Source organism: Zonotrichia albicollis, chromosome 4 (assembly GCF_047830755.1).
Source record: "Zonotrichia albicollis isolate bZonAlb1 chromosome 4, bZonAlb1.hap1, whole genome shotgun sequence".
Classification (NCBI taxonomy): domain Eukaryota; kingdom Metazoa; phylum Chordata; class Aves; order Passeriformes; family Passerellidae; genus Zonotrichia; species Zonotrichia albicollis.
Window position 1 is genome coordinate 39,784,465 of NC_133822.1, and position 25,481 is coordinate 39,809,945.

Below are 25,481 nucleotides of genomic sequence, written 5' to 3' on the forward strand. Positions count from 1 at the left end.
CTGATGGCAATTGTTAAGTTTTGACAGTTTATCTTGCTAGGAGCAGCATGTTTTATTTCATTAGTATTATACTATTGCAATTGGAAAATACAGCCCAACATAAATGCATCATCCCATAAGCCACTCATTCCAACGCAAACGAGTGATTCCTTCATTTTATGTGTGAAATAAAAAAGCCCCACATCTATATTTAGATTCCTTGCTCATGAGATATGGCAAGATGTTCTTACTCAGTGCACAGCACAGTGAGTTGGCAGGGCTGGTGTTTCACATGACTGATAATGCAGAAGTTTCTATGGGCAGTGCTGTGGGTAGGACAAAGAATCGTGATGAAGAGGGAACGAGATAGAGACAGTTCACAGTATCCCCAAAATACCTATCAGAAGTGCCACTTAAAATAAGCCTTACTGCATGCTTGTGGTATTTTGGAAAAGGGACATTATTATGTGCTAGGAAATACTCTGTTTATTTAAAGATTTACTACTATTTCCAAAGGCAGTTAAAGTGCAAGGGATTTCACTTTATCCAGAGATAACTTAAGGAGAACCATACAAACACTTATGTTATGGATGACTTCAGAGGTAAAAGTACAGACAAGAGTAATCAGTAAATACAGATCTGCTTTCTGTTTCACCAGAAAAGCTGTAGCATTTACCATGAGAGGTTAAGGTGTAGTGTCTGAGGGTGATTGCCTGTTCTTCAGCACGTGGCTGATAAACACAGATGAACACAGTAACTCTGTCCCCATTTTCTATGAAGAGGACACAACTGCAGATATCACCACAAAGGTATCTACCCTGGCTGCAGTATTGCATCCTATCCCTGGACTGATGGCTTGTTTGATTCTGGAAAATTGCTGAGTGTGAACTGACTCTTGATCATGTAATCATCCAATGTGTTCTTTCTTTAAAAAACAAAGAAAAGAAGGGAAAAAGCATTAAAAATACCACTAAAAAAAACCTCAACATGTTGTATCATGTGGAAGAACCAGAGTGCTCTGAACTGGACAAATACAGGACACAAGTGGAATAGACAATGTATGAAAGATTTTATACATGGTTCTCTCAGCTGTCACAGCTTCCTTTACATGAATAGTATGGGCATAAGCACCACAAAGGTCAGAAACGGAGCTTACTGCTTCAACATTGTGATTTATAGGAAGAAAAAAAAATTTATACAGCGAGTGGCTGTCATTTGTGGACACTTACTACACATCCTAATTATCACTACTTAAACATTTAAATAATTAGATTTTTTTTTTACTGAAACTTTCTATTAAATAAGCTGATTAATCTTATGTTTAGAAATTGCTTCACACAACACAAGCCAGCTAGTTTGTTCTTCATCCTTCAGTGGTGAGGGAATTGGGTTTGTACAAGTAAAACACAGCTTCATCTGGAAGTATTCTTGTTTCTGACTTCCAAAAAGGTAGATTTTCTAAAACTTCTAGGTTTTGGCATCGCTGCCCTGAAAAGTTTAAATGAAAAATGACAACAAAGTCTGGGAGTGGGCATCCAGTAGAATATGCTGAGGCAAAAGAACGGTGATGTCACAGGTGTGAAAACAATGTTTTCTTGATGAGAAGGAATCTCAGTTAAAGGAAATTAAAACGGCAATTAAAACAAATATTAAGGGTAGGAAAAAAGGCAATAAAATGTCTATTAACAAAAATAGCCATTAATGAATAATGGACTAAAAAGTATATTCCAGTGTGGTCAGAGATAAAGCACTTAATATATTTTGCAATAGGGGAAAAAATACCCTTGGTCACAGATAGATTCAGTGACAGATGTGGATGGTAAAGCTGAGTACTTTAGTAAGGGAAAGACCAGCAGTAATTTCTGTTGCAGGTTTTGCTAAAGCTGGGGCAGATATCTACCTCATGTCATGCTACTGATGTAATAAAGATGTTTGTGTTTGTCATAATAAAAGCATATGAGATGGCAGCTGCTAAAATAAATATTCTCAGGTGACAGTGACATATAAACTAGACAAGGAGTTTTCTGAATTGCTGAAGTTAATTAATAACTGCAGAAATCTTAGTTTCCTGCTAGCATGATTCCAGGGAAAGCTCCAGTAAAAAGCTGGTTTTTTTGTCTTCCTGAAACTTCTGGAGGCGCTATGAGAGCTGTCCCTGGCATACACCATGTGCTGTTGTCGTCAGCACTCATCTCTCTGCTGGCTGCCATCTTCCTGCATGGAGCTGATCATTTCCAAACCCAAATAAAGGGTGTCTCTCTGCACCCAGGGTGCTGCAGTCTTGGCTCAGGACCTTGTTGAGCTCAGTGATGACCTTAGAGTCTCCTTTCTTCCCCCACCCCCTTTGGTTAAGGGAGACAGTAACTGCTTGGGAGTTTCCCAAGTCCTTCCTGTGTTGTCATAATAGAACCAAGTTATTTTAATCTTCTCTGTGCCTTCATGGCTGACCAAGGTCTGTCCACAGGCCAGCTATTCTTTACCTCCAAATACATTTCTATTTGTGATCTGCATTTTTGTGTTGGTTTGTTTGTTTTTAATTCTATCTTGAGCATTGTGAAATAAACAATTTGCTGTAGCAGAATCCCCTTCCTTGACCTGCTGGCACTCTTGCTGAGGGTGCCCCCAGTCCCTCTGTCCACATTGCTGACAAGCCTGTTTAACAGTGCCAGTCCCAATAGTGAGCCCAAGCCCTGAGGAGCACTTCTGCTTTTCAGCTTGCTAGCAGACACCTTCTGTGGGATCCATGGTGACAGATTTTCCTTCTGGTAGCTATCACAGATAGAGGTGGCAAGTCTGAATAGTTACCCTCCATCCCTGCTTTCCTCTGATTGAAAACAAGGAGAAAATCAGTCCTGACTGTTCCTTGCCTCGGGAGGCAGAGGGCCAGGTGTATGGAGAAGCGTGTAGCCCTGGCAGTCATTGGCTGTATAAAATTAGGTGTTGGTCAGCCCAGAGAGATCTCTGCTGGCTGCAGCAGCTCATGGACAAGGTTTCCTGGATTTGCTTTTTGTTTTGCAGGATAGCTAATCAGTTTTGGCTCGTGTCAATAAATCTGTGGCATCCCAGCATCTTTTTGCAGACCTTGAACACAGATTATGTGATTTTTAGATAGCTTTAATGTAATTGGAAATTATTAGATACTTTTGAGGATTAAAAGTAGGAACCCAGAGATTTGGTGTGTTTCCATGTAACCTTCCAAAAACTTAAGGTTGTTTCCGCTAGTCTGTTTTCCTATCTATCTTTCCCTACCCCCTTTTTTATTTTCTTCTAGAATTGCATTTCTTAAATCTCTACTGAAGATGTCAAGGCTAGTTAGAGGAAGGATATTGTGTGCTTGTCTCATGCAATTCCTGTATTGCAAAAATTGCTGAAGCTAATAAAAAGAGACCTCTGCAATGATTGCACAGCAGCAGAACAAGATTGTTGTACAGCTTTGACAGCTCTCCAAAAGGTGCTTGTTTTGGGAGGATGGGTGTTCTTAATTGCAAAAGATTCTGTATTCCTGCTTTTAAGAAGAGTTGTTGGACAGAATGGTTATGATATTGCTGTCACTGAAGCAGTTGTTTAGCATATGCATTGAGAAACAGGCCTGTATGTATACATGCATCTAGAATTTCACAAAGCTCCAGTGTGAGTACCATATCTGGAACAAGACCTGATGCTGGGAGATAGAGGATAGCAAAATGGCTATCACCTTTTTTTATCCTGCACACAGTATAAATGTTGCTCTGTACTTGGACATAGCAATAAGGGAATAGATTTATCAGACTTTGTTGTTAGGCAAACTCTGATGGATGGACATGAATAATATAAATACTCCAAAGGTACTGTGGCTTGTGCTTGCTGCCAATGAGCATTGTATCAATACTACCATATGTAAAATGTTGCAGAGTTGTGAGTCCACTGTGGAAAAGCCTCCAACTGCTATAATCTTCAGACTACCCTCTACTGTTTTCAGGGTGTCTGACACCAAGTAGATAATTTATTGTGGGGTGTAACAGAAAGCTCTTTACATAATTGAAGCATCATGAATATATTTTAATACTAGGTCCTTAGAAGAACACCATGATCATCCCAATGTGGTAATGGGAGATCTTCAGTCAGATGAAGAAGATATCATGAACAGTTCTGATGAAGATGATGACACAAATTCTGATTCCAGTAAAGGGGAGACTGATCTTCAAGAAGATAAACAGGTATTTTTTTATCTTTATCTTCGGAAGCTATTTCTCACTCTTGCAGTATTTCATTAGTTGTAATGTGTTGAGATATTTTCAAATGTAAACACCTGTTGCCTGTTGAGGTTGAGGTCTGACCTATTACCTTCTGTGAGTGTCAGCTTGGAATTATTTTCCTTATTTTAATTTTATTTCTTCTTCAAATGAGAAGCAGGAGGACAGCGTTAACTACCCCGAATGAAATGAAGTTATGAGGGTCCTGTCCCTCTTTTTGGGGGTACCCATGTTTTTGCTTCTCAGCCCTGGACACCCTGAAACCAGCCTGCCCGTAGACCAGTGCCTCTCCTCAGCACCAGTCCCAGCAGCTGTTTCCTTTGATAGTAGTTATATCTGCTTCCTTTCTTTAAAAATAATTAAAAACCAAAACAAAACAAAAACAAAGCCCCAACAAGACAAACAGAAAAACCCAATGAAACTTTCTAGGGCTGGAAGAGAAGACTTGGCATGTTGGGCCTGCATGTTGTTAAACCAAATGATAGGACTAAATTGGGAAAGGGAGAGTCCAGGGAAGAGCTTGTTCCTGTGAAACCAAACAAGACTTTACCTGTATAGAAGCTATCTTACCTTGCATGCCTCTACAAATGCCCTCAGCCTTTCACAAGGGAGTTGAACAGGAAGGTGTCCCCATCAGGAGGGTTCTCAGGCAGTTTTATGGGGTAATTCAGCGCTTGCTGTGAGGCATCTGCCGCCGCTTGCTTCAGCTGCCTGCGGCACGTGCGGCCGGCAGCTGGCAATTAGCAACCAGCTTCTCACAGCAAGAGCAGCTGCCGAGGAGAATGAGGCAGTCTCTGCATCCCCCATCAGCTGGGCTTCTTTCACTTTTCCTTACTGCAAGCATCTGGCTGTTTTGATGCTTTATATCTGTTAGGGACTTACAGGGCTTCTTTCCAGTGTTGTGCCGGAGAGCCTTATTTGTATCCCTTTGGTTCCACCATTAGAGACTCTCAGAGCCAGAGTATCTTTGTCTGAGCAAATGCAAAGTGGCCCTTTCAGCACCAGCTGGTATGTGAAAAGTCTTTCAAATGGGGTTGTGATATTTCATTTTGTAATTGTTTAGCGGTAGCATCTTGTTCTCAAAATACTAATTTTCATCTCATTTGCAACCGACACATTTACAGTGATGGCAGATACCTTGCTTTGCATAATTGACTTACTTGTGAATTCAGTCTTGCAGGGAGTGTGTCAGCTGTGCTTTCTAAATAGGCACAGAGGCCTGAGAATAGGTGTTACAATCTTGCCTGAATGTGGTTGACTCACACTGGATAGATCTCAGTGCTCTTTGGAAATAAGTTTAATTTCATAAGTAAAATTCCAGATCTGTGTGCAGATGTCTATAGTATATAAAATAAATAATGTATTTTGCACATATCTGGTGTTATACAAAATTATTTCATTTAGAAATTAATTTTAATTCAGTAATTAGGCATGGTGTCATTTAAATTCCAATGAAAAGGTTAGATTTTTTTTTTAGTTTGAGTGCAACAATATCTTTAAAACCAGCCTATGAGTACTATCTCTTCCTTTGTTTATTTTCCAGCACTTGAGACTAACTTTCAGTTAGTCTTCGAGAAGACTAAATCTTCTCGAAGATTTCGAGAAGAACTAAATCTTCAGAGAATCCTTGTAACATCAGTGCTTATGAACCAAAGTTTTGTGGATAAAATGCCACTGATACCTGACTTTCTAAATAAACAGTTCAGTGCCCATATTGTACTACCACACTCAATACAGCCTTCCCAGGACTTCCATCTCACTTGAGCTGTATATCCCGTGATGTTTTAGGGCTCCTCATCCTCTCTTTCTTTGCAGCCCATTAAAATAAAAGCCTGAGTGTGCAATAGATGTGCTGACAGCTGGCAGCAGAGAAGCATATGGCAAACCATGAGAGCTGTTTGGAGAAAGGTGTTCCATCTGAGGGAAATCCTGCATGGGAGTTACACTGTGCAGCAAACACGTTTGCATCCCGGTGCCTGCCCCGTTGCTTTGTTTTACCTATTACCTCTGTCTGAGGTTGGACAGAGGCACTGGATTTTCAGAAGCCAAATGTGCATGTGAGACCCAAAATCATCTCCACAATGTTTCAGGCAAATGACAAGGCTCACATATCTGCATCTTTGGGGTACAGTTGCTCTGTATTCCAGCAGCTCCATTAGTAGATTGTCAGAAACTAATTATTCTCTTCAATGTGATTTTTTTTCTGGTTTTTTTTTTTCTCCTGTCATCTTGTTTTCACTAAAGAAAATGTGTATGTCTTTTAAGATGTTCCTGAAACACATTTGAGTTCACTGCAAATATTACTGTTGCTGTATGAATCAGAAGCAAAGAATGAAGTAAGATAGAAATACTACCTGTAGTTTAGTACTTTTGCTAAACCAGTAATTGTTGTTTGCTAGAACTTCATTCATTATGGGCTTCAGTGCTTCCTGTAATAATTAAAAGAAAAGGCTGACAGGCTGAAAGGCTGCTCCTAGCTAATACTGTTGTTTCCAGATGCAAGCTAAATTGATTTTCTTACAGATCCTGAAAAAACAGAAGGTGTCAAAGCCAAGAGATTTCAAAGCAGTATGAAGTATTTTTCTTAGAAGTAACTATCAAATAGTTACATTGAATTTAAGGAACTAATAGCTGGAAATGATCTTTATGACAGTTTATTAGGTGCATAGTGTAACATGTAATTTTATTTGCAGGGTAAGGCAGTTGGAAAGAAAACAAAGGTTTACCACATTGCCAAGGAGATCATGAGCTCAGAGAAGGTGTAAGTGTCAATGCTATACTTAATAACTATTAAATTTATTTTAATTGGGCAATTAAAATGTAACTGTTTGCTTTTTCTTGCTTTTCTGATAGGTTTGTCGATGTGCTAAAGCTCTTACACATTGTAAGTACTCAAAAAAACCCAGTTTCCTCTTCCATTTGTTTATTCTATTAAAGTTTTATGTTTATGGTAGTGACTGTGCCTTTTCACTGCTGCATCTACATATTCAAAATATAAAATTTAATCTAATTAGGCTGTACTTTAATGTTTCATATTTTACATAATGGATGAATATTTTGGTGGTTCCTTCTGGATCTCCTTAATAATTTATGCAGTTTCCAGCTGAGTGTGGGTATTGGATACTGAAAATTTAATATATATCAATTTATGTTAATCATAATCATATTTATAACCCAGCTTGTACTAGCTTATAAATATGTACATAACACCAAAAATAAAGGTTCTGGTTAAAATAACTCCTTAAATGGTGGAGGGGGGCAGGAACAATTTATTTTAGAACTGGTACATTAAAATGGTACATTCTTGAAGTAATCCAATTAATAGCTAATAGCTCCAATGGTGCATCCATCACCATGGCAGTGTATTTTTGTGAGGCTGCAGTTGCTTGACAGACATTTGCTTTCTGATAACACCTGTGATTGCAGTACCTGCAATGTGCTGTACACAGCCAGGGTTAAATATTTCATCTGTGTTTGTGCAGATCAGTCATCTGCAAAACATGCTGTGCTGAAGTTGATAATAGGAAATTAATGAAGAAATTTTCTTTCTCTATCTCTATTTTGCGTGTTTTCTGTCAAGTTTGAAATGATATGTGTGTGTACCTTTTTGTCACTCTATTAAGTGCAAACATAGTGGTTTTTTCCCTTGGGCAGTAGAAATGGTTATATTGCAAACAGATGCATTGGTCTGTCTCAGTCCCTTGAGAAGCATGTTCTGTGAAACTGGGAACAAAGGCTCTTATAGATGGTTGTATACAGTCCTGTAATGCAGAGATTTTTTTCCAGGGAACAAAAAACTCACCACATCTTTTGCTGATTCCTCTTAGCTTTCCTCCTAGTAACTGTTTTTCTGATTCTGTTCAAGCTTGGTTTTTATGAGCTGGCTCAGTCAGTTGAATCCAATATATAATTTATATTCAATATGGTTTCTAATACTGAACTTAATCTTAAATACTGACAAAAGAAAGAGAGTTATCCTAGACAAGTTTTAAGCTGTGTAATTTTAAATTATCATATTTTTCAGACATTTAATTTATTTGTTAAAGGTATCTTTGCTTTTCAGTGTACCAGATTTTTAGGTAGTATGTGCAATACTGGAAGAAAGCCTGTTGGTAAGGAGGATGCAGGCAAGCAGAAGAACAGTGCGAAAAAGGGAAGAGTGGAGAGCTTAGGAAGTTTCTGGGATAAACTTAAAGCTCTCTCCTCAGTGTAGGTGTGCAGTGGTGTAGGATGTGTTTTGCTTTTCCTTTAATGGATAATTTGCTACTCTATTCATGACAGTCTACTAGTTTCTAACTGCCAAATAAAAACTATTAGAAATGTTTTTGTTGGCTAGCAGTGGCAATCAGCATGTATTCAGCCTGGTCTAACAGGCAGGATGCTAGGCTAGGAGTTTAGAAAATACTTTGTCCTTAGCTTGTCGGTTGGCTTGCAGCAGGAACCTTGGAGGGTGTCCTTGTCAAAAAGGGCACTGGTTTTGAGGCTTTGTGTGTGTGCATTCTTCATTAAATAAGAACTGCCATAGCTGAGAAAGGTTGTAGACACACAATTTTTGTTTCCACAGAGTGGTATGCCTGAGAATTTGTTTGTTTTTCACACACATTATTAAATCAGTTAATTTAATAATATATTTCTTATAGATAATATTTTAATGTTGATAAAATTATCTTTTTTATTTCATGTGCACTGACCACTTTGGCTTGCTAACAGCCAGTCAAGCAACCTCTGACAAATTTCTGAAATAGAACTTAGATTCTCCCCAGACTGGGCTCTTTTATCCATAGTAAAGATTTGGCTTATTGAGGGATGCTCCATTGCACCTTCTGAGCCATCTATTAGTGGTTTTCCACTTGAAATTTAGTGACGAGTTCCAATAGCAATGATCTAAGAATGTAAAACACTCTCTTCAGCATATTTTACCAAATTCAGCTAAATGCATCACATGGCACCAAGGAAGAGGACTGTTGATGAAAGGAAAAGCTTTTTAATTTGCTCCATCTTAGAGCCTTTGAAGTGGAATCTAAAGCAGTTGAGGAGGTAGGAATGTGACTGCAAACTAGTTACAAGTACCACTGAAATTTTTTCACATTTTTTTCTTTTATGTTGACAAAGTCATGAGCAGCTCTTCCCAGATACCAGAGTGCCAGCCTGTGTGGACCCTGTGGCACACTACAAGTACATCTGACTGCTTCTCTTGAACACACACTGCAAAATAATAAACACTTGGTGATATTTCTGTAAATACTAAACAAGCTGGCCATAACAGAGATAAGGGGCTCACCTGGCTTTGCACAGAGCACACAGTATCAAACAGACTCAGCAAATGGGGTTGCTTGAGCATGTAATCAAACATTAGATGTCATCTTGAATTCTCTGTATTTCTGTTACTGTGTTAGTGCTCTTTTAGGGTGAGATTCCAATAAAATGCTTTCAGAAAATTCTGGAAACAAAGGAGCTTAAATCAAACTAGCTCTTCTGTATGCACATTTATGAGATGGTTCATTCATTGCCTCCTGAGAGTGAACCAGGGTTGACAATATGGGAGAAGTGCTATTTTTTCCTAAGGACGCTTGCAGAAAAAAGAAACTGTGAGCTGGGTGTAAAATACAGTGACATAAGAGAAACAAGCTTATCACTTCTCTCTGAGTTGCCCTGTGCCTGAAAAACACCCAATGTTCCTGGAAAAAGGAGTAAGGCAGGATTGGAGCCCTTTGTAATTCTTTGTTGTGGGATTCTTTGGAGATGGTTTGCTCTGCATGAGTGAGAGGACCTCCTCAGCAGCTTCCTGGCACTGTGAGGGTAAGCTGTCTGGCTGTTTGTTGTAATTTTTTTGTACATTTTTGTTCTGAATTTTGTTCTTTTGCTAAAACCCTCCACTCTTTTTGTTTTTCCACTCTTTTTGATTCTGTTTCCTCCCTGCTGCTTTGGTATAAACAGCATGGTTTCTGGTCCAGCAGAGGAGCTTGGTTTTTTGAGATTACTCCTTACAGGAGTAAAAGCCGGTGGGCTTTTGCCTGAGCCTTTAAATCTGTGCTTCTGACTTAGACCCCTGTTCTGTCCATATTTGGACTCTGAGCCCAAGTAAGTAGGAACTTGTCAGCAGGCACCTCTTAGCATTTCTGCAGCCACAAGATCAACCTCTTATTGCACAAGGCAGATAAGAGGTCAAGCATAGTTTTCTATTGTGTGTCCTTCCAGAGACACGAGAGTGAAAAATTCTGGTTTAATGTTACCATTTTTCAGAAGAAAATGGCAAAATTCTGTATATAAAACCTACATATAGTTAGATAGGTAGGTAGGTAGGTAGGTAGGTAGGTAGGTAGGTAGGTAGGTAGATAGATAGATAGATAGATAGATAGATAGATAGATAGATAGATAGATAGATAGATATAAACTGATGTCTGTTGTGTCCAAGCATTAGGAAAAATAATTCATGGTAGATTTGAAAGAAGAATGTAATGGAAAATAAAATAGCTATGGCCTTTGAGCAAAGTTCTGACATTGGGTCCTGGCTTTCAACTGATGTACTGTTTGACCATGAAAAATTCTCTCAACATCCAACTCTTTTTCCTCCATCTGCAAAATTTCAATATTTGACCAGTCTGAGGTGAATATGTTGACAAGTGTTTGGTCTCTGATGTGCTTTAGAGCTGCTAAGACACTTGCCAATGAGTTGGAACTGTGGTCCTCTTATTAAGAAGACTAATAAAATAGTTTTAGTTTAGAAGGAAGTATTGTTCTACTACCCAGCCTATTGCCTGAAATAGCATTCTGGGAATATGCCACAGTCAAATCATTGTTTATTGTAAAAAAATCAAATACATTGTTTTGTTAAGGGCTTATAAATTATTTTATTACCTGAGACAAAAGATGTGGAATTGTGTGGCAGCTTTCTGAAAGTAATGGCATATGTTTGAAAAATATGATCCACACTGAGTCATAGTTTTGATTAACTACAGTTGCTGTAGTTTAACTTCGCAGTTTATGGCTAATAGTCTGACTCTAGCTAGGAGTGCCTATTTATATTTTAAATAATCTATTTGTGAAATCTTCTGTAGCTGTATTGCTAAGCAGTCATGTTTACAGTTTGTCACATCTAGCAGCCTGGCTGTTGTGAAACTTCCTCCTCTGCCCTCCTCCTTCGCCATAGGATGTCTGTATGTGTGTGTATTCCTTGAAAAGCACCCAAATGAAAACATGCTTTTTTCCCTTAAATTAAACTGGTCTTTGAGCTATCTGCAGATGTATTTAGCTGGGGAGTTGTTCTTCGGTGTTCTTGTTTTGGGTTTTTTTTTTTATTTTGCTGATGGTGTGTTCTGGGAGAACAGATCTAAGATGAATATTGGTTGAAGCATGAGGGATAGAATCCATGACTATGTTTAGTTATGTAATACTTTCTCTTCCTATTAAATTGGCAAGAAGTTTTAATTTCACCCATTTGAAATGATCTTCCTTCAGCTGTTAGGTACCTGAAGGTGCACTTGACCCAGTCAGCAGCTGAGCAAGGTTTTAGTCTGCTCAGTATCTCTTTTGATTTACAACTGAAATTGTCCTTTGCTCCTTAGACTGACACGGGCAGATCACTGCGGGCTGGGAATCCTCTGATGGGAAGAACTGAGGGGTTGTGAGTCAGGTCTTTGCAGAGGGGAAGTGCCTGGGCTGATTGCAGGTGATTCAGAACAGGATCAGAATTATCAGATATCACAGCCTTTTGGTTGTTTAAGGAGGTTGGATTGAAGGAGTGGTGTGAGGGAACAAAAGCAGTGATGATGGTAACCTCCTCAAATATTGCTAAAAACTCCGCAGCTATAAGGGGGGTGTATACTAACAGGATAAACAGAATTTCTTACACATTTTCAAGTTGGAAGTGTTTTATCAGGCAACAATTCAGCAACAGTATGTGCTCAGAAGCCTTTAATGTGCCTAGAGTAGATTTTCATGTGGATAAGCACCCAGTGGGAGGCTGTCTTAGCCTGGCATAGAATAAAACTACTTCTGGTTTAGAAAGAAAGTTCTTTCCAAGGATGGCAGTGTGTGCTGTCCTCTTGAAGGAGCTGCGTGAAAACAATTACCTTTACCTAATCAGTAAAAAGTTATATAAAAAGATTATTATTGGACCAGAATATAATGTAAAACTAGAAACTGTAAACCAGCATTTCAGAAAATGTACAGTAGCCTCCCCACTTCTGAAAGGGAAAAAAAAATTCCTGGTAAAAAGCTGGGGTGATTAATTATAACTAGCATAATATTTTGGGTTTTGTCATGCAGCATATGAACCACGTCTAGAGTTGCAAATGTTTTCCAGTGAAATAAGTACATTAATTTCAAAGTGTGGCAAGTTGGTTTTTGGATTTGTTTTTTCTTTTTTAGGTTTTTTTTTGATGAGTAAGATTTCAGTATTTGAAAGATACATTTTTAATTAGAAAATCTGTCTTTAGCATTCTCTTGTAATGGATTGCTGCATTGCTTCAAACAGAATGATTTCTAGGACAGCCTAGGTGATTGCCTTTGAACAGGCTGATGAAAGCAGTGCTCTTCAGCAGTTTTATATAGGACAATGTGCTAAATATGTTTGTAATATAAATCACGTCATGCAGGCGTGTACAGATATCAGAGCAATGTATATATTATTTGCAAGAGCAATTCTGCTTTTATTTAGCAGTGAGCCGATTTAGATTTAGAGGGAGCTAGGTGCTGGTACTTTAAATTACTTTTACTGCAGTTTCTAATTTCTAAGCCATTCACCTACTTGCACTAAAAGTTGTCATCTGAACACTTTCCACCCCTTGGGGTGAAATTTCAGGGTTTAGTTTGTAAATTAGCTATTTTACATCTGGTAATTAAGACAGACCTGATCTATGTTTTGTCCTTTTGGATATGAAATTACTTTCTCGGAAGGCCAGTACCTTCAAGTGTAAACACTGGTAATTCCAGCCTTGTTACATTTGTTTTTCTTTTCCCACCCCCGATCCCCAGGCATGTGCTCTCTGCATTCAGCTCTTGAGTTTATCTCAAGATGAACTTGGCATGACAGTTACTTCACACCCACTGCCAGGTTAAAAATAAATCTTAATATGATTACAGTGACAAATGCATAGTCAGTAATGAAGATAATTTTAAAAAATATTTAAAAAGAGCATTGCAATTTATCTCTTGTTGTTTTGCAGGCTTTTGAAATTTGAAAGGTTCACATTATCTTTTTTCCCTGCATTTCCTCTCTCTGCAGCACTTCCTCGGTTTACTCAGTTGTGGAAGGGGATATAGGGGGTGATGAAGTAAGTTTTGGTTGGCTCTTTCAATGATAGAATAGAGCCTTTCATGGCATAATCTATAAACCATAATGAAGCTGATGGACTTTGGGTCAAGCTAGTTAAAAACCCAATCTGTATTTGGAGAACGCCCTGCAGACTCTTTGAATGCTGTATCTGGAAGTTAAATAAATGCTGTTAACTACAGCTGACGTTCCTGTGTTATCTAGTGGTGCCTAAACCTGGCTCCCTGCTCTCCTTTTGTTGTTTGGTGAGGGGGAAGCCTGGGTTGCTGATTACAGTACAGACAAAGCTGCTTTGCTTTTCATCAAAAAAGTGCAAGTCGCCTTATGACATTCAAACCAAATTCTTGCCTCATCCTATGGCAAAATACATACAGCACATTGTGTGTGCATACAATTGGGGGTGGGGGAAGAATGTTATCATAATATGATGATGCATTTTGCATGAAGCTCTCCAGAATGCCTCATTTGAGCTTTTGCCATTGTAATTCCATGTATCATTTAAGTGTTAAGCAATGCCCCAGGGTCAGAAAAACCTATAAGATGCAGCTGGTAGTTAACCTATGTGTCACTAGTCTGCACAGAGGATGTAGACCAGAACATTTCCATATGAATAACGCCATCTGTTTTTTAACTCCCTTGCATTTAGTTCTCAGCCTTCCCCAGTTACAGGCAGTGCCCTGTATCTCGTTTCAGTTTCTTGTCAGAAGTGCCCAGTCACAGCCTTTGTGACCCAGAGGGTCAGAAAGCAAGAAAGCGTGTCTGGGGCTCACGTTGCCAGAGCTGACGTAATGAACAGGGAGAGCAGGGGAAAGTTGAGGCTTCGGTTTGAGAGACCCTAAATAGTGCCAGATGCTGGACTGATGGGGTAGCTAATAAGAGCTGTAGTGGTAGACCTAGGGAGGGGGAAAAGGGGGATTAATTTATTTTTTTCCTCAAAGTGAGGACCCTACAGGTTTCCAAAGACAGGCATTCAGGACCACATTCGCATTTAAAATATAACTTATTACAGTGTTTAGAACATTTTGTTGGTTACTTTTTTCAAGATACCTGCAGATCATGCATGTGATATTAGGTTTCTCTAATCACAAACTCCAAAAGAGCTGTTTAACTCTCTTTTTGCCCAAATTTAAGTGAGACACAGTACTATGTAACACTACGTAATTTATATTTTGTTTTTTGTCAGTTAAGACAGTGTTGTTTTTCAAGTAAAATGCTAGATTGCTGAACTTTTTGAAAGATTTAATTGCTTTTGAATAGGAAATACACCCTGAGTAATGGATACTGAGTTTCAATCTTGGCAATGCTGATTTGTGTGGGATCAAGATTTTAATTTTGAGTAGTTTAATGAGGACCAATGAGCCTCAGCTGTGTCCTGTTGGGAGCTGGTTATAGCATAAAAATGCTGTAAGATCCTTCAAGAGTAAGTAGGACCCTCCTCCCTTGTAGATGTCTCAAAGGTACCAGTCAGTGTTGGCTTTGATCATTGCCAACATTTGAAATCTTGTGATTCCCATGTTGTCACGGTATCTTTTTGTTAGATGTTAATTTCCCTGTATACAGAAGAGCTGCTACATATAGTAATTTTTTTTACCCTAGGTTTTTCCCTCCAAAATGGCATTTGCAGATGAGTTATGAACACTAGGATGGTTTTTAAGATACTATGATTGTATTAGCTGATATAAAATTTTATTTTTTGACTTACATATTTGCCAGAAGACACTCTAGGCTGACAGTAACCTTGCAGACACAAGCCTGGTTTAGCCCACCTTAGTGTCATCATAAGTAATTCTAACACATTTCTTAAGGGCTTGTTGTAAAAATAATGAACAACTTCTATATTATGCATACAGGACCAAAAAAGTAAAGTTCCAGTGTCAAACCAAAAGGATTAAGGCAGTCCCAGGGGAGTAAATGGAAGCTGCAGGAAAACAACCCAGATGGTACCTGCCTTGCCTTGGGTAACAGGAAGCAGTGCCTGGAATGTCTGTGATGAGAACTCCTTTGCACACTCAGTGTTGGTGCTTTGAAGGCTGTTCACTCATGGCAGGGGGGTTTCTGTGCTCTTTGTGCTTGGCAGGATTTCAGGGATGCTGTGGCTCATGCCTCCAGGCAGCTGGGGAAGCCAGTGATTGAGGACAGAATCCTGAACCAGATCCTCTACTACCTACCTCAGCTCTACGAACTCAATCGGGACCTCCTGAGGGAATTGGAGGAGCGATTGTCTCACTGGTGACTATCAATAAAGGGATTCCACTCCTTTGATTTTGAAATTTATCTGGGGGCTTTATGTGACTGTGATAATGGTTTGACTCTTGTTTGTGTTTCATGTACCTTCCTAAATGTCAGAATGTACTTTGAAAGTATAGGAGATTATTTTTCATTTAGATGTGTTTTTGTGCCATTAGATGCATCCCAAAAGGTCCAGAAGGCATGTCAATACGTTTTTGTAGCAAACACAGTTTTTATTTGAAATTTCATTTTGAATTGAAATTTCTGGCCCCTGCATGAGTATGATAAGTGCACTGATTTCATTAGGGAAAAAGGAGGCTGTTCTGAAGACTGGTTTGCATTTTAGAGGTAGTTTAGATCTACTTATCAGGCACAGCGCTGATTGACAGCCACAATCCTTTTGAAGATCATTCTCAGTTACCACTGGTGGGTGGAGCTGTACAAAACTCACTGACAAAGGCACTGCAATGGGTAAGGATTTGCTCACCTTGAACTAAAGTGTTCAAACAGTTCAAGACCCTTTTTAAAAGACTGTATATGAAGTGGTTGTCATCTAACACTAGTGTGTTGACGTGTGCCTAGGAAGGTGTTTCAGAGTAGCAACTGAGATGGGAACCTATCTGCTGTAAGCTTTTTGTTCAGAGCATAAACTAGCATATCTTACTCTGAAAAAGAGAGATGTTTTGCTGTAGGGTTAAGATGTATGCTATTTTTAGCTCTAATTGCATCTTTTTTGATGTTGTTCATTTCTAGGCTTGAGCATCAAAGAATTGCTGACATATTTGTTAAAAAGGGTCCCTACCTAAAGATGTATTCAACTTACATCAAAGAATTTGATAAAAATGTTGCATTATTAGATGAACAGTGTAAGAAGAATGCAGGATTTGCATCAGTAGTCAAAGACTTCGAGGTATTGTATTCTTTTTTAAAGTATAACCTGTTTTGTGCCTTTTTAGCAGTTGTGATCCTTCACTGGGCTTTAGAAACTGTCCTTAATTTGTTTGTGTTTGGTGATGGGTTTTTTTTTGCAGTCTAGGCTTAAGACAGGAAGAAGACAAGAGGCCTTTTGAATTCTGCAATGTTGCAGATTTGGATTTTTTTGAATGCAAACTCAAGATAATTAGCATTTTTGAAGCATGGAACTTTTAATTCTGTGCTGTCTTTAGAGGTGTGGATTAATTAAAACTCCTGCAGTGAGCACTCCTGTCTGCTCTGCCTTTTTGCCTAATGAACACTGACAGCAATCACAAAGGAGCATGTTGCCCTTGCTATCCTGTTTCCTTTATTTCTGGGAAGCTTCACCTCTCTTCCTCCTAGGTCAAAGCACCTGTTTTGAATCTATAGAATATGAGTGCTTACTAGTGTCTTTCATGCATGGGTAATTCTGCATGCAGTCTTCCACATGGAAATGCTTGCTCTGTAGCGTGATGCTTAACACTGTGGCAGTATCACTTTTCAAAGATAAAAAGCTTATCCAGTATAATCAGTAGTTGTTGGAGGCATGTTTTCTTTTGCTGGAACCTTTGACTGCTGTGGAATTGTTATTTATTTTGGGTGTTTCTTTCAGATGAGCCCCCGCTGTGCTAGTCTGGCCCTCAAGCACTATCTGCTCAAGCCAGTTCAGAGGATTCCCCAGTACAGGCTTCTGTTGACAGGTACAGTCAAGCTTTTTGCAGGCTTCAGAAGCCAGTCTTCACATGCCCCAGGACACCTGTTTTCAGACAGTTGTATCCATCTGTAAAGTGTGTTTGTCTGACTTCACATATATGAGGCTTTTTTAAAACATGTCACAGTATGTGAGGCTCTTCTTAAAACATTGCATGGGTTTAGAGGCTTTTCTTGCTAATATTGATTGTGGTAAGATACACAAGCAAAGTCCTAATGTTTACAGCACTGTAATGTGTTCTGATGGTAGATTCAACAATACATAGAAAACATGAAACCTGTGATAGTTTTTGCTAGAATCTGTGGTAATAGAAGCCTGTAACTTCCTCAAAGGGTTAAAATGCTCCTGTTCTGCTTTGGGTTTTGATTTTTTTGTTTTTTTGGGGTGATGGGGGTTTAACAAATGAAAAAGGCTGTATGGAAAATTGGAGCAATGAGAAGAAAGATATCTATGCAACCGTGAACTTTTGTGAGCTGCTTCTCCATTTCTTCCCCACCCAGGTATTTTGTCTGTAAAATCCATTCTCTTTTAAAGGCAAAACACATGTTTTTAGTGCACACCAGTAAGTGCTTAAGACTTGCTACCAGAGCCAGCTGAGGAGCTGATTTGTAGCTAGGAAGTCTGGGCTCTGTACTGTGTGCTGGCACTGGCGTGTTTGGGTGGCCTTGAGCGAGTGATCTCCATGATGCAGTGGGGTTTTCTGTCTGTAAAGGGAGGGCACTGACAGAGGCCTCCTTTGTGAAGTATTTTGAGATGTGTTTGTTGTAAGAGGGGGATGGCTCCTGTAAGGATTTGGAAATACTTAAGGCATTGTTTTTGAGAGCCATTGCTTCTTGATGAGCAATTTAAAAATAACCTCTGTTTATGTAGTAACTGCAAAATAAAATGCTCCGTGACCTTTTTTTTTGGCTCGGTAGCAGCTCATTGGCATTTCCCCAGCATGTACTTAGACTAGTGATGCTGTGGCAGATTCAGATTTAAGTGTTATAGAGCAGTTTCCAAATTATTAACACTGACTTTTTTCATTTTAATCATCTCGTTAAACTCAAGGTGTTGAAAAAAGGGGGAGAACTCTTATTAAATGGAATACTTTATAGGGGAAAACCTTAATGATACTTAATTGATAAAATCAACCCATAAAAGGCATTGGGGGACTTGCTTTATTTTAAAGGGATACTCACTTAGGACATAGTATAGTTTGTTAAACACTTCAAAATCAGTGGAGCCTTGGGTAAGCTGACAGGTTTTAATTGAAATGGAGTTTGGTTGAATAGGGGATCAGGATGGACCAAATGCCATTGTCAATATACACAGCAGAGGGATGGATGGCACTGAAACAAAGCTCAGATGTTGAAGGGGAATTCCTTGTGATGATGAGCTGTCATTGTGGCTGGGACAGAGTGTTTTAGACCTGAAGAAAGCCTCATCCTGTGCTGATGGAGGTTATTGTGGGGGTCCCTGATCTGCAGACCTTACTGTGGCTGCCCAGCTTTAAATACACCTGCAAATGCTGCTGAAAGGAATGGGATTGCCATACTGGTGGCAAATTTAGAAACATAATTTTCTCTTGTTCTATGGGAACAATAAAATAGATCAGGCCAAGAATTTAATTATGCTGGAGCTGGAGAGTGATGTTTTGGATCTGTTTCGTTTTCAGCCTGTTCAGTCTTTCGTGCATGTATGCTGCCCTTGAGTTCTGACTCTTCCCTGTCTCTGTGGATCACCCATCTGCTTAGTTACCTTCCAACAGCTCTGTGTAATAGTGAGCAATGCCTCTCTAAGCTTGTGCTATATGAACATCTGGAGGACGTGCAAAACATTTGTATCTTTTGTTGCAGTGGGTGAGATGCAGCCACGGAGCAGCTGCCTAGGCCGGAGGTGGGGGGGATCTGTGGGGAGGAGGGCAAGAGCAGCAGAATGAAAATAATCCAGGAAATGAAGCTGTCAGGCCTGAGTCAGCAGGGATTTCTTCCTATTTAGATGTTCTGTGTCAGTGGGACAGCTTTGTACTGGTAACCTGCTGCTACTCGGTCACATCACAAGACTGTTGCGGTGCTTTGAAGTGGAGTTACTTTTGTGCTAACAAAAGCAGGAGCAGGTGGACTTATAAATAAGCCTAGGAGATGAACAGTTTAGCACTGTTTCTGCTTAATTATACAGCTTCTCCAGTCCAATAAGTGGACCTCCACTTCTTCACATAGTGGCCCTGACTGCTGTACAGTAAATATTAGATGCCTTATGGGGGAGTCTAATCAGAGGCCTCTGATTTCTGAGAGAAATGAAAGAGGTGATTCTCTTCTCCCTCTAATTTGAGTAGATTACTTGAGACTGTGCAATATGAACAGGCTCTTGATTGTCATAGGATAAGCCTCTCTCCTCTTTTTCTCAGCATAAGGTTGGCAGAGAGTGCCTTTTATTATCCTTGACTGGGTTATAGTGAGGGGAGGCTGAGTGGGATGAAAAATTAGCCTTTTTGCACTCTGCAGCTTTGCAGGTTGGAAATAGAGTTGTCAGACTCAAGGCCAATTACATGTAGTGGAACAATTGCTTTGAGTTTAAATCCATTACTTTAGACAGCCCAAGACAAAAAGTAGTTAATGACGCAGAAGATAATTTTAAGCAGAAGAAGTGATAGCCACTTCCCCCAGCAAGTGGGAAGAAAGAACTGGGGGCTGCTGTCAGGTAGAAGTAGGCATACAGAAATTTTCATCACAAAAACAGTACTAGTGTGCTTATATGTTTATTTTTGCTGTGCTTTGGAGTGTCCAGCAGAATTAAGAATTTCTGAAGGTATAATTAAGGTCTTTCTAGTCTGAACAACAAAAGCTTATTTCAGAGGAGAGTTTTTTTTTTTTTTTGCAAAGACATTAAATGCCATTTCACCTTAATATCTGACTTCTGTATTTATTTCATCTAGGAATACTTTTGCAAAAATTTTACTGCAACATTTTTCATGTCTGTGAAATCAGCTTGTCTGTATAGTTTATGCCAGTACCTCCAGAAGGCTCTTGTAAGCACAGAATTTCCAGTGTGTATTCACAGAAGAGACTAAAAATATCTGTTCTGATACCTCTCTGAAGCTGAGTTTTAGCTGTGAACTGAGGTCCACTTGTCAGATAAAGAGAGTACTAAGATGAAAATTACCTGTTTATCACTTTCAGGATTTTACAGTTGTTTTATTGACTGCTGCAGTTTTGTAAGACAAAGGCTGCCTTTGGTTTTAAATATGTAATTTTAAATGAATGCTGTTATGTTAAAAATCTTGATTTTACCTCTTCTATTCACTGATTATTTAATTTAAAGTGCTTGAAAATACCCTCCAAAAATGGATTTGAGTAATGGTGTTTTGGGAAAAATCTTATAAAGCATGAATATGCCAAGAAATAATTAGTTCCCATCTTGGGTCTCTGGTTTTATGTTTCCACTGCAATTACTTTGGATGTTAAATTGGATGTCTTCGTGTACGAGGGACAGTGTCTTAGAGTGCCAGCTGTACATTTGCAGATGAGGAAATTATACCCACCTTACCCCTTGTTCCCAGCCTGTAGAGGTGAGTGTGTAGTTTGGGAGTCTTATTTCTGTATGAGCTGTAGGGACTCATTTTTTCTACTGGGAGATTCCCATTGTAATCTTTTGTACTGGCTCCAATGAACATCAAGTTGCAATTGTAAAGCTTTAATTTGTTGGCTTAATGGGGGAGTCCAAAGAGTGCTCTGGCACAGCTCCAACTTTAGAGGCCACCCATCCACAGGAAGGGCAGGAGAGGGCACCTGGTGTTGTATCTGCGACAGGTTAAACCGAATTAAACCTGGTGTGAACTCTTCCCAGTTCCTTTCAAAATACCTCCTGTTAATTTTTCCCCCCCTCATACAAGCCTCTTACCAGAACAACCCAAGGTGAAGAAAGATTAATATTTTTTTTTAAACTGAATATATGGCCACCTAAATACTGCATTGGAATGGCTGGTAGCTACTACAGCACAAGATTTTGAGGGACATGAAGGATGCAATATTAATGGAGTACAGCAGACAAAGTTTTGGTCCAGGTCAGACTTATCTTAAAAGATCACATGTGAACCAAATCCTGCTAATGATCAAGCAGAACTCTGAGGAGAGCAGAAAGCTGAGTGTTCCCATGGCCCAGCCAACTGTGCTTCCCAGAGCTCCCTCCCTGCCTCCCAGCCGGTTCCTCTTCCTGCACCCCAACCTGCTCTTCATGCTTCTCCCTTGGATCCTCCCTTAGGTCTCTGCCCAACAATAAAATGTCTGTGCCAAATGTTTCTCTTCCTGTAGTTCTGTTTTTTTCAAAGCTTTCATTAACTGTGACAAGTTCTCTCACTTTTCATGGCAATTCTACTGCAGAAACATGTTTCATAATTCCCTTTTAATTTTGTGCATAAGGAAAGGATTACAATGCACTGAATGGTCTCTGAGGGGCACGCATGAAGCAAGACATCTTATGAAGGCAGGAACAATTGGCTCCTGATCCTTTTTGAATGAAAGAATGAATTTGGGTAGGGCAGGCATATGGGAGTTGAATTATTTCACTCCTACGTGAAGCTTGTACAACTGAGAAGCTAAAATTGAATGCTTACTACATTACATGTAATTAGTTTTCATTAGATCTGCCAGAATATTAATACTTCATTTAAAAGGTAATTATAAATCAGTATTTGTTGACTTTATCAATCTATTGTATATCTCTTAGAATGTTTCTGGTTTGGTTTCTTTTCATTTTAAGAAGTTCAAAGATTACAGAGTACATGATTGATGTTATATTAAGGTTTGACAGAGTATTGCACTTTTTGATGAACTAGACATTCAGCCAGGGAATGGAAACTCGAGGGGGATGTCTTCATGTGTAGTCATACATTTGGAGTTAATTTTAGCGAAGTAAAATAGATTTTAAAACTACCAGGACTTTAATGGATCGAGGTTGCCATCTCGTGGTTGAACTACAAGTGTCACTGAAAACTGAAAATGCCGATTTGAACATTGAGGGAAGTATATTGTTTTTATTACTGAAAAATATTAATCTTCATCAGATCTTCTGTAGTGGACTATTTTTTAATAGCTCCTAGAGACTAGTTTTGGTGTTCAGACAAATATCTATAATCTTCGAAAGTTTTTTACATCAGCTTAATTGTAAATGATTGCAAGTATACTAATTTTTCACTTGCTTGTTTTTTTCTGGAATAATGTATACAATATATCGCTTTTCACTGGAGAAGACCACTGTTTCAGTAACCTATCTCTTTGCTGATATACTTTCTTAATGGAGATGCTAGTTTTCACTTTGTTATTACCTTGACAGATGTAAAAGATAAAATAGTAGATCTTTGTCAATTAGGTTGCAGATCTGAGCAGCAGATTTCCAGGAAAAAGATGGGACTTACTACTTTCTGGTGTTGTTTATTTATTTAACAAAACTATCTCTATATTCTTTTTTCTTTATACAGATTATTTAAAGAATCTTTTAGAAGAATCTGCAGACTATAGGGACACTCAAGGTAAATGTGTCTTTAAAGAAATAACAGCATATGTACCAATGTTTCAAGATTTTAAATGCAAAATGCTAAGTCAGTAATATAAATGTTTTCTATTTAGTTCTAAGTTTCTCACCAGAGATACTAAAAGATTGCAAGCTTTTGCTTCAAAAAAGTTTGGAGCTGGCAGTCATATCAGCTCACTCTTGAATTGAAACCAAGAGATAAGAGTGAAGTTCCACAGGCAGTTTAAACAGGTATTTTAGGCACTGCCATTGAAAGAGTCCCTTGCATCTGCAGACCTTTATAGGCAGCATAAAGGTCTCGCCAGCTGTGAGCCCTTCTGGCCTCCTCCCCTCTCTGTGCCAGGAAAAGCATCCATGTGGCAGAAGTGAGCAAGAGGAAGGAGCTGCCATGGGTGATATTTAACCTGAGGAGTTCTCCAGTTTGAGTTGTCAGAAGCTGCACAAACACACGTTTCTCACACAGGTTTTTGCCTGCATGTGGGGAGAAAGGAGATCAGAGGAAATGAGAAGTCATTGGTGATGATGAGAACAGGACCACACATTTCATGGTAGTGCAGGATTAAGGTGGTTTAAGTCAAGCATATCAATGCTCTGCACATTCAGGCTGTTTCCTTCTTCAGAGTGTGCCTCAGCAGTACAAAAAATGCTCCCAGTTGATGTTTCCATTTCATTTGCATGAGATCCTGTCACATTTGTGCAAGTCCATTGCCTTTAGAAGAGTTGTGCAGATGTGATTGGTTGAGCTGCAATAAATGAACACCTTCAATGCACTGAGCCAAGTTTGCTTTTTCTGCTGGTACAATACCATGAAATATATGAGTAAATATATTTCTTAGGACATTTAGACATATTTGAGTATGTTGAAGATACAAGTCAAAAATAATTTAACTTAGAGGTCTTCAAGATATAGAAAATTTCATCTTTCACTTCTTATAGCTGTCAACAAAATAATACTTGCACTGCATGTTGAACAGCTGACCACTTGAAAAGAGAGCAATCTAAATATATAGTTCACTTTTTGGTGATTTCTCCAGCTTCTCTGGCTTTTGTAGTTATATCTTTCATAGTGTTTTTCTCTCCCTTCTTACATCAAAGATAGAAGCTGACGTTCAGTTATAACAATGCCTAAGTGTTAACTTGACATCTGATATATTTGGTAGTCCATCTTAGAATTTGGGTAAGAAAAGAAAATCTAATCTTTAATCACCAAGATCTTTCTTGTAATAATTAAGCTTATCTTACTTCGAACTTTGCTTAGTTGTTTAATTCCAATGCAGAGCCTGGGAGTAGGAATGGAGAGGGAGACTAGGTTTGGTTGTGATTAGTACTCTTGGAAAAAAACCCAAATAGCACAATTCTTCTTGCTGACCTTTATTTGAATACATTACTTCAGCTAAGTGGTATAAGTGGAATGCTCTTCCTTGCCAAAAAGCACTTTGTGTACGGACGTTGACCCTATAGATTATTTTATGTTGTTGTTTAGATTCATTTAGTCTTGGCTGTATAAATAGTCCTGAGATCCTGGAACTTTCCCTCCACTAGCCAGCAAATTTTATCATTTTCTCTAAAATCCTTCAATCTTTCTTGAAGTCAATAAATAAAATTTTAAGGTTCTAATATATAGAGTAACTGAGAGATGAAGGAAAGTATAACAGAGAGAATCAGGTGCTCATTCCTGTCTTTGTGAATTTAGCTACATTTGCCTTCATCTTCTTTCTTGTGGGTGGGAGCTGGGGAGGGTTTTGCCTGAAGCAGCTCCAGCATTACCTAGAAAGAGACCACCAGCTACATTCCAGCAGGCTTGCTTGGTTCCATGACATCTATATCTCAACTTAAATTTTGATCAAATCCTTGATATGTGCTATGTATCTTAGCTGTTTGACTCTGTGCTTGCATCCCCTTGGTTTGTGACAATCTTTTACAAAAATTCTCCTTCAATTAGCTTAGGAGGAGCTTTTTGTTCACGTCTGTTTAGTTTCTTATATGGTTTCATGAGGTTCTGAACCTTTCAGTTCAGAAAGCTCTATCTTTTAACATACTTCCTTTCCAAATACGAGTCAACAATAAGGGAAGTATATGCATTCTACAGTACTAATACTCTAATGATTAGCTGGGGAAAAACCCAAGGCCTTGGTTTGCCTGGTTTGGTAAGCTTCTCTATGGACTTTTAACCAAATTTATTCCTTTCTTTGAAGTGCTTGACTGTAATTCAGTTACTCAGAAGGTGCTAAATGCTTTAGAGACTACATTTCAGCACAACAGTTGTTCCAGCTTTTGGTTAAGTGTCATTTTTCTAACTTAAGTAAAGTGCAGGTTTTTGGATAAGATCCTTGTATGGGATGGATTCTTGGACTTGGACTGAAGATTCACTGTGTTCACATAATCATTTTATATAACTGCTTTTTGCACTTACACCTTAGGCTCTTTCACAGTTGATCTTTCTGGTTATTAAATATCAGTACTTAATAAAATTGCTCATATTTGGTAACGTTTTCCAGAGATTTATTTTTCTTTTGGTATTGCAAGTTCAAAATTTAGAAATTTGAACCTCTTTTGAGGGGCAGAAAAACTAAAGGCAGAAGAAAGAAAT

The 25,481-nt window shown here is 38.8% G+C and overlaps 1 protein-coding gene across 2 annotated transcripts in view; it reads left to right on the forward strand.

Moving 5' to 3' along the window:
• FGD6 (FYVE, RhoGEF and PH domain containing 6) overlaps positions 1 to 25,481 on the forward strand; it is a 73,096-nt gene that overhangs the window by 25,478 nt on the left and 22,137 nt on the right. For both annotated transcript variants that reach the window (XM_074539601.1, XM_074539600.1), the window contains exons 3-9: positions 4,028 to 4,175; positions 6,905 to 6,972; positions 7,065 to 7,095; positions 15,563 to 15,714; positions 16,468 to 16,624; positions 17,282 to 17,369; positions 22,839 to 22,889. In XM_074539601.1, coding sequence (XP_074395702.1) covers positions 4,028 to 4,175; positions 6,905 to 6,972; positions 7,065 to 7,095; positions 15,563 to 15,714; positions 16,468 to 16,624; positions 17,282 to 17,369; positions 22,839 to 22,889 — 695 coding nt within the window. The remainder of the gene's footprint in view (positions 1 to 4,027; positions 4,176 to 6,904; positions 6,973 to 7,064; positions 7,096 to 15,562; positions 15,715 to 16,467; positions 16,625 to 17,281; positions 17,370 to 22,838; positions 22,890 to 25,481) is intronic.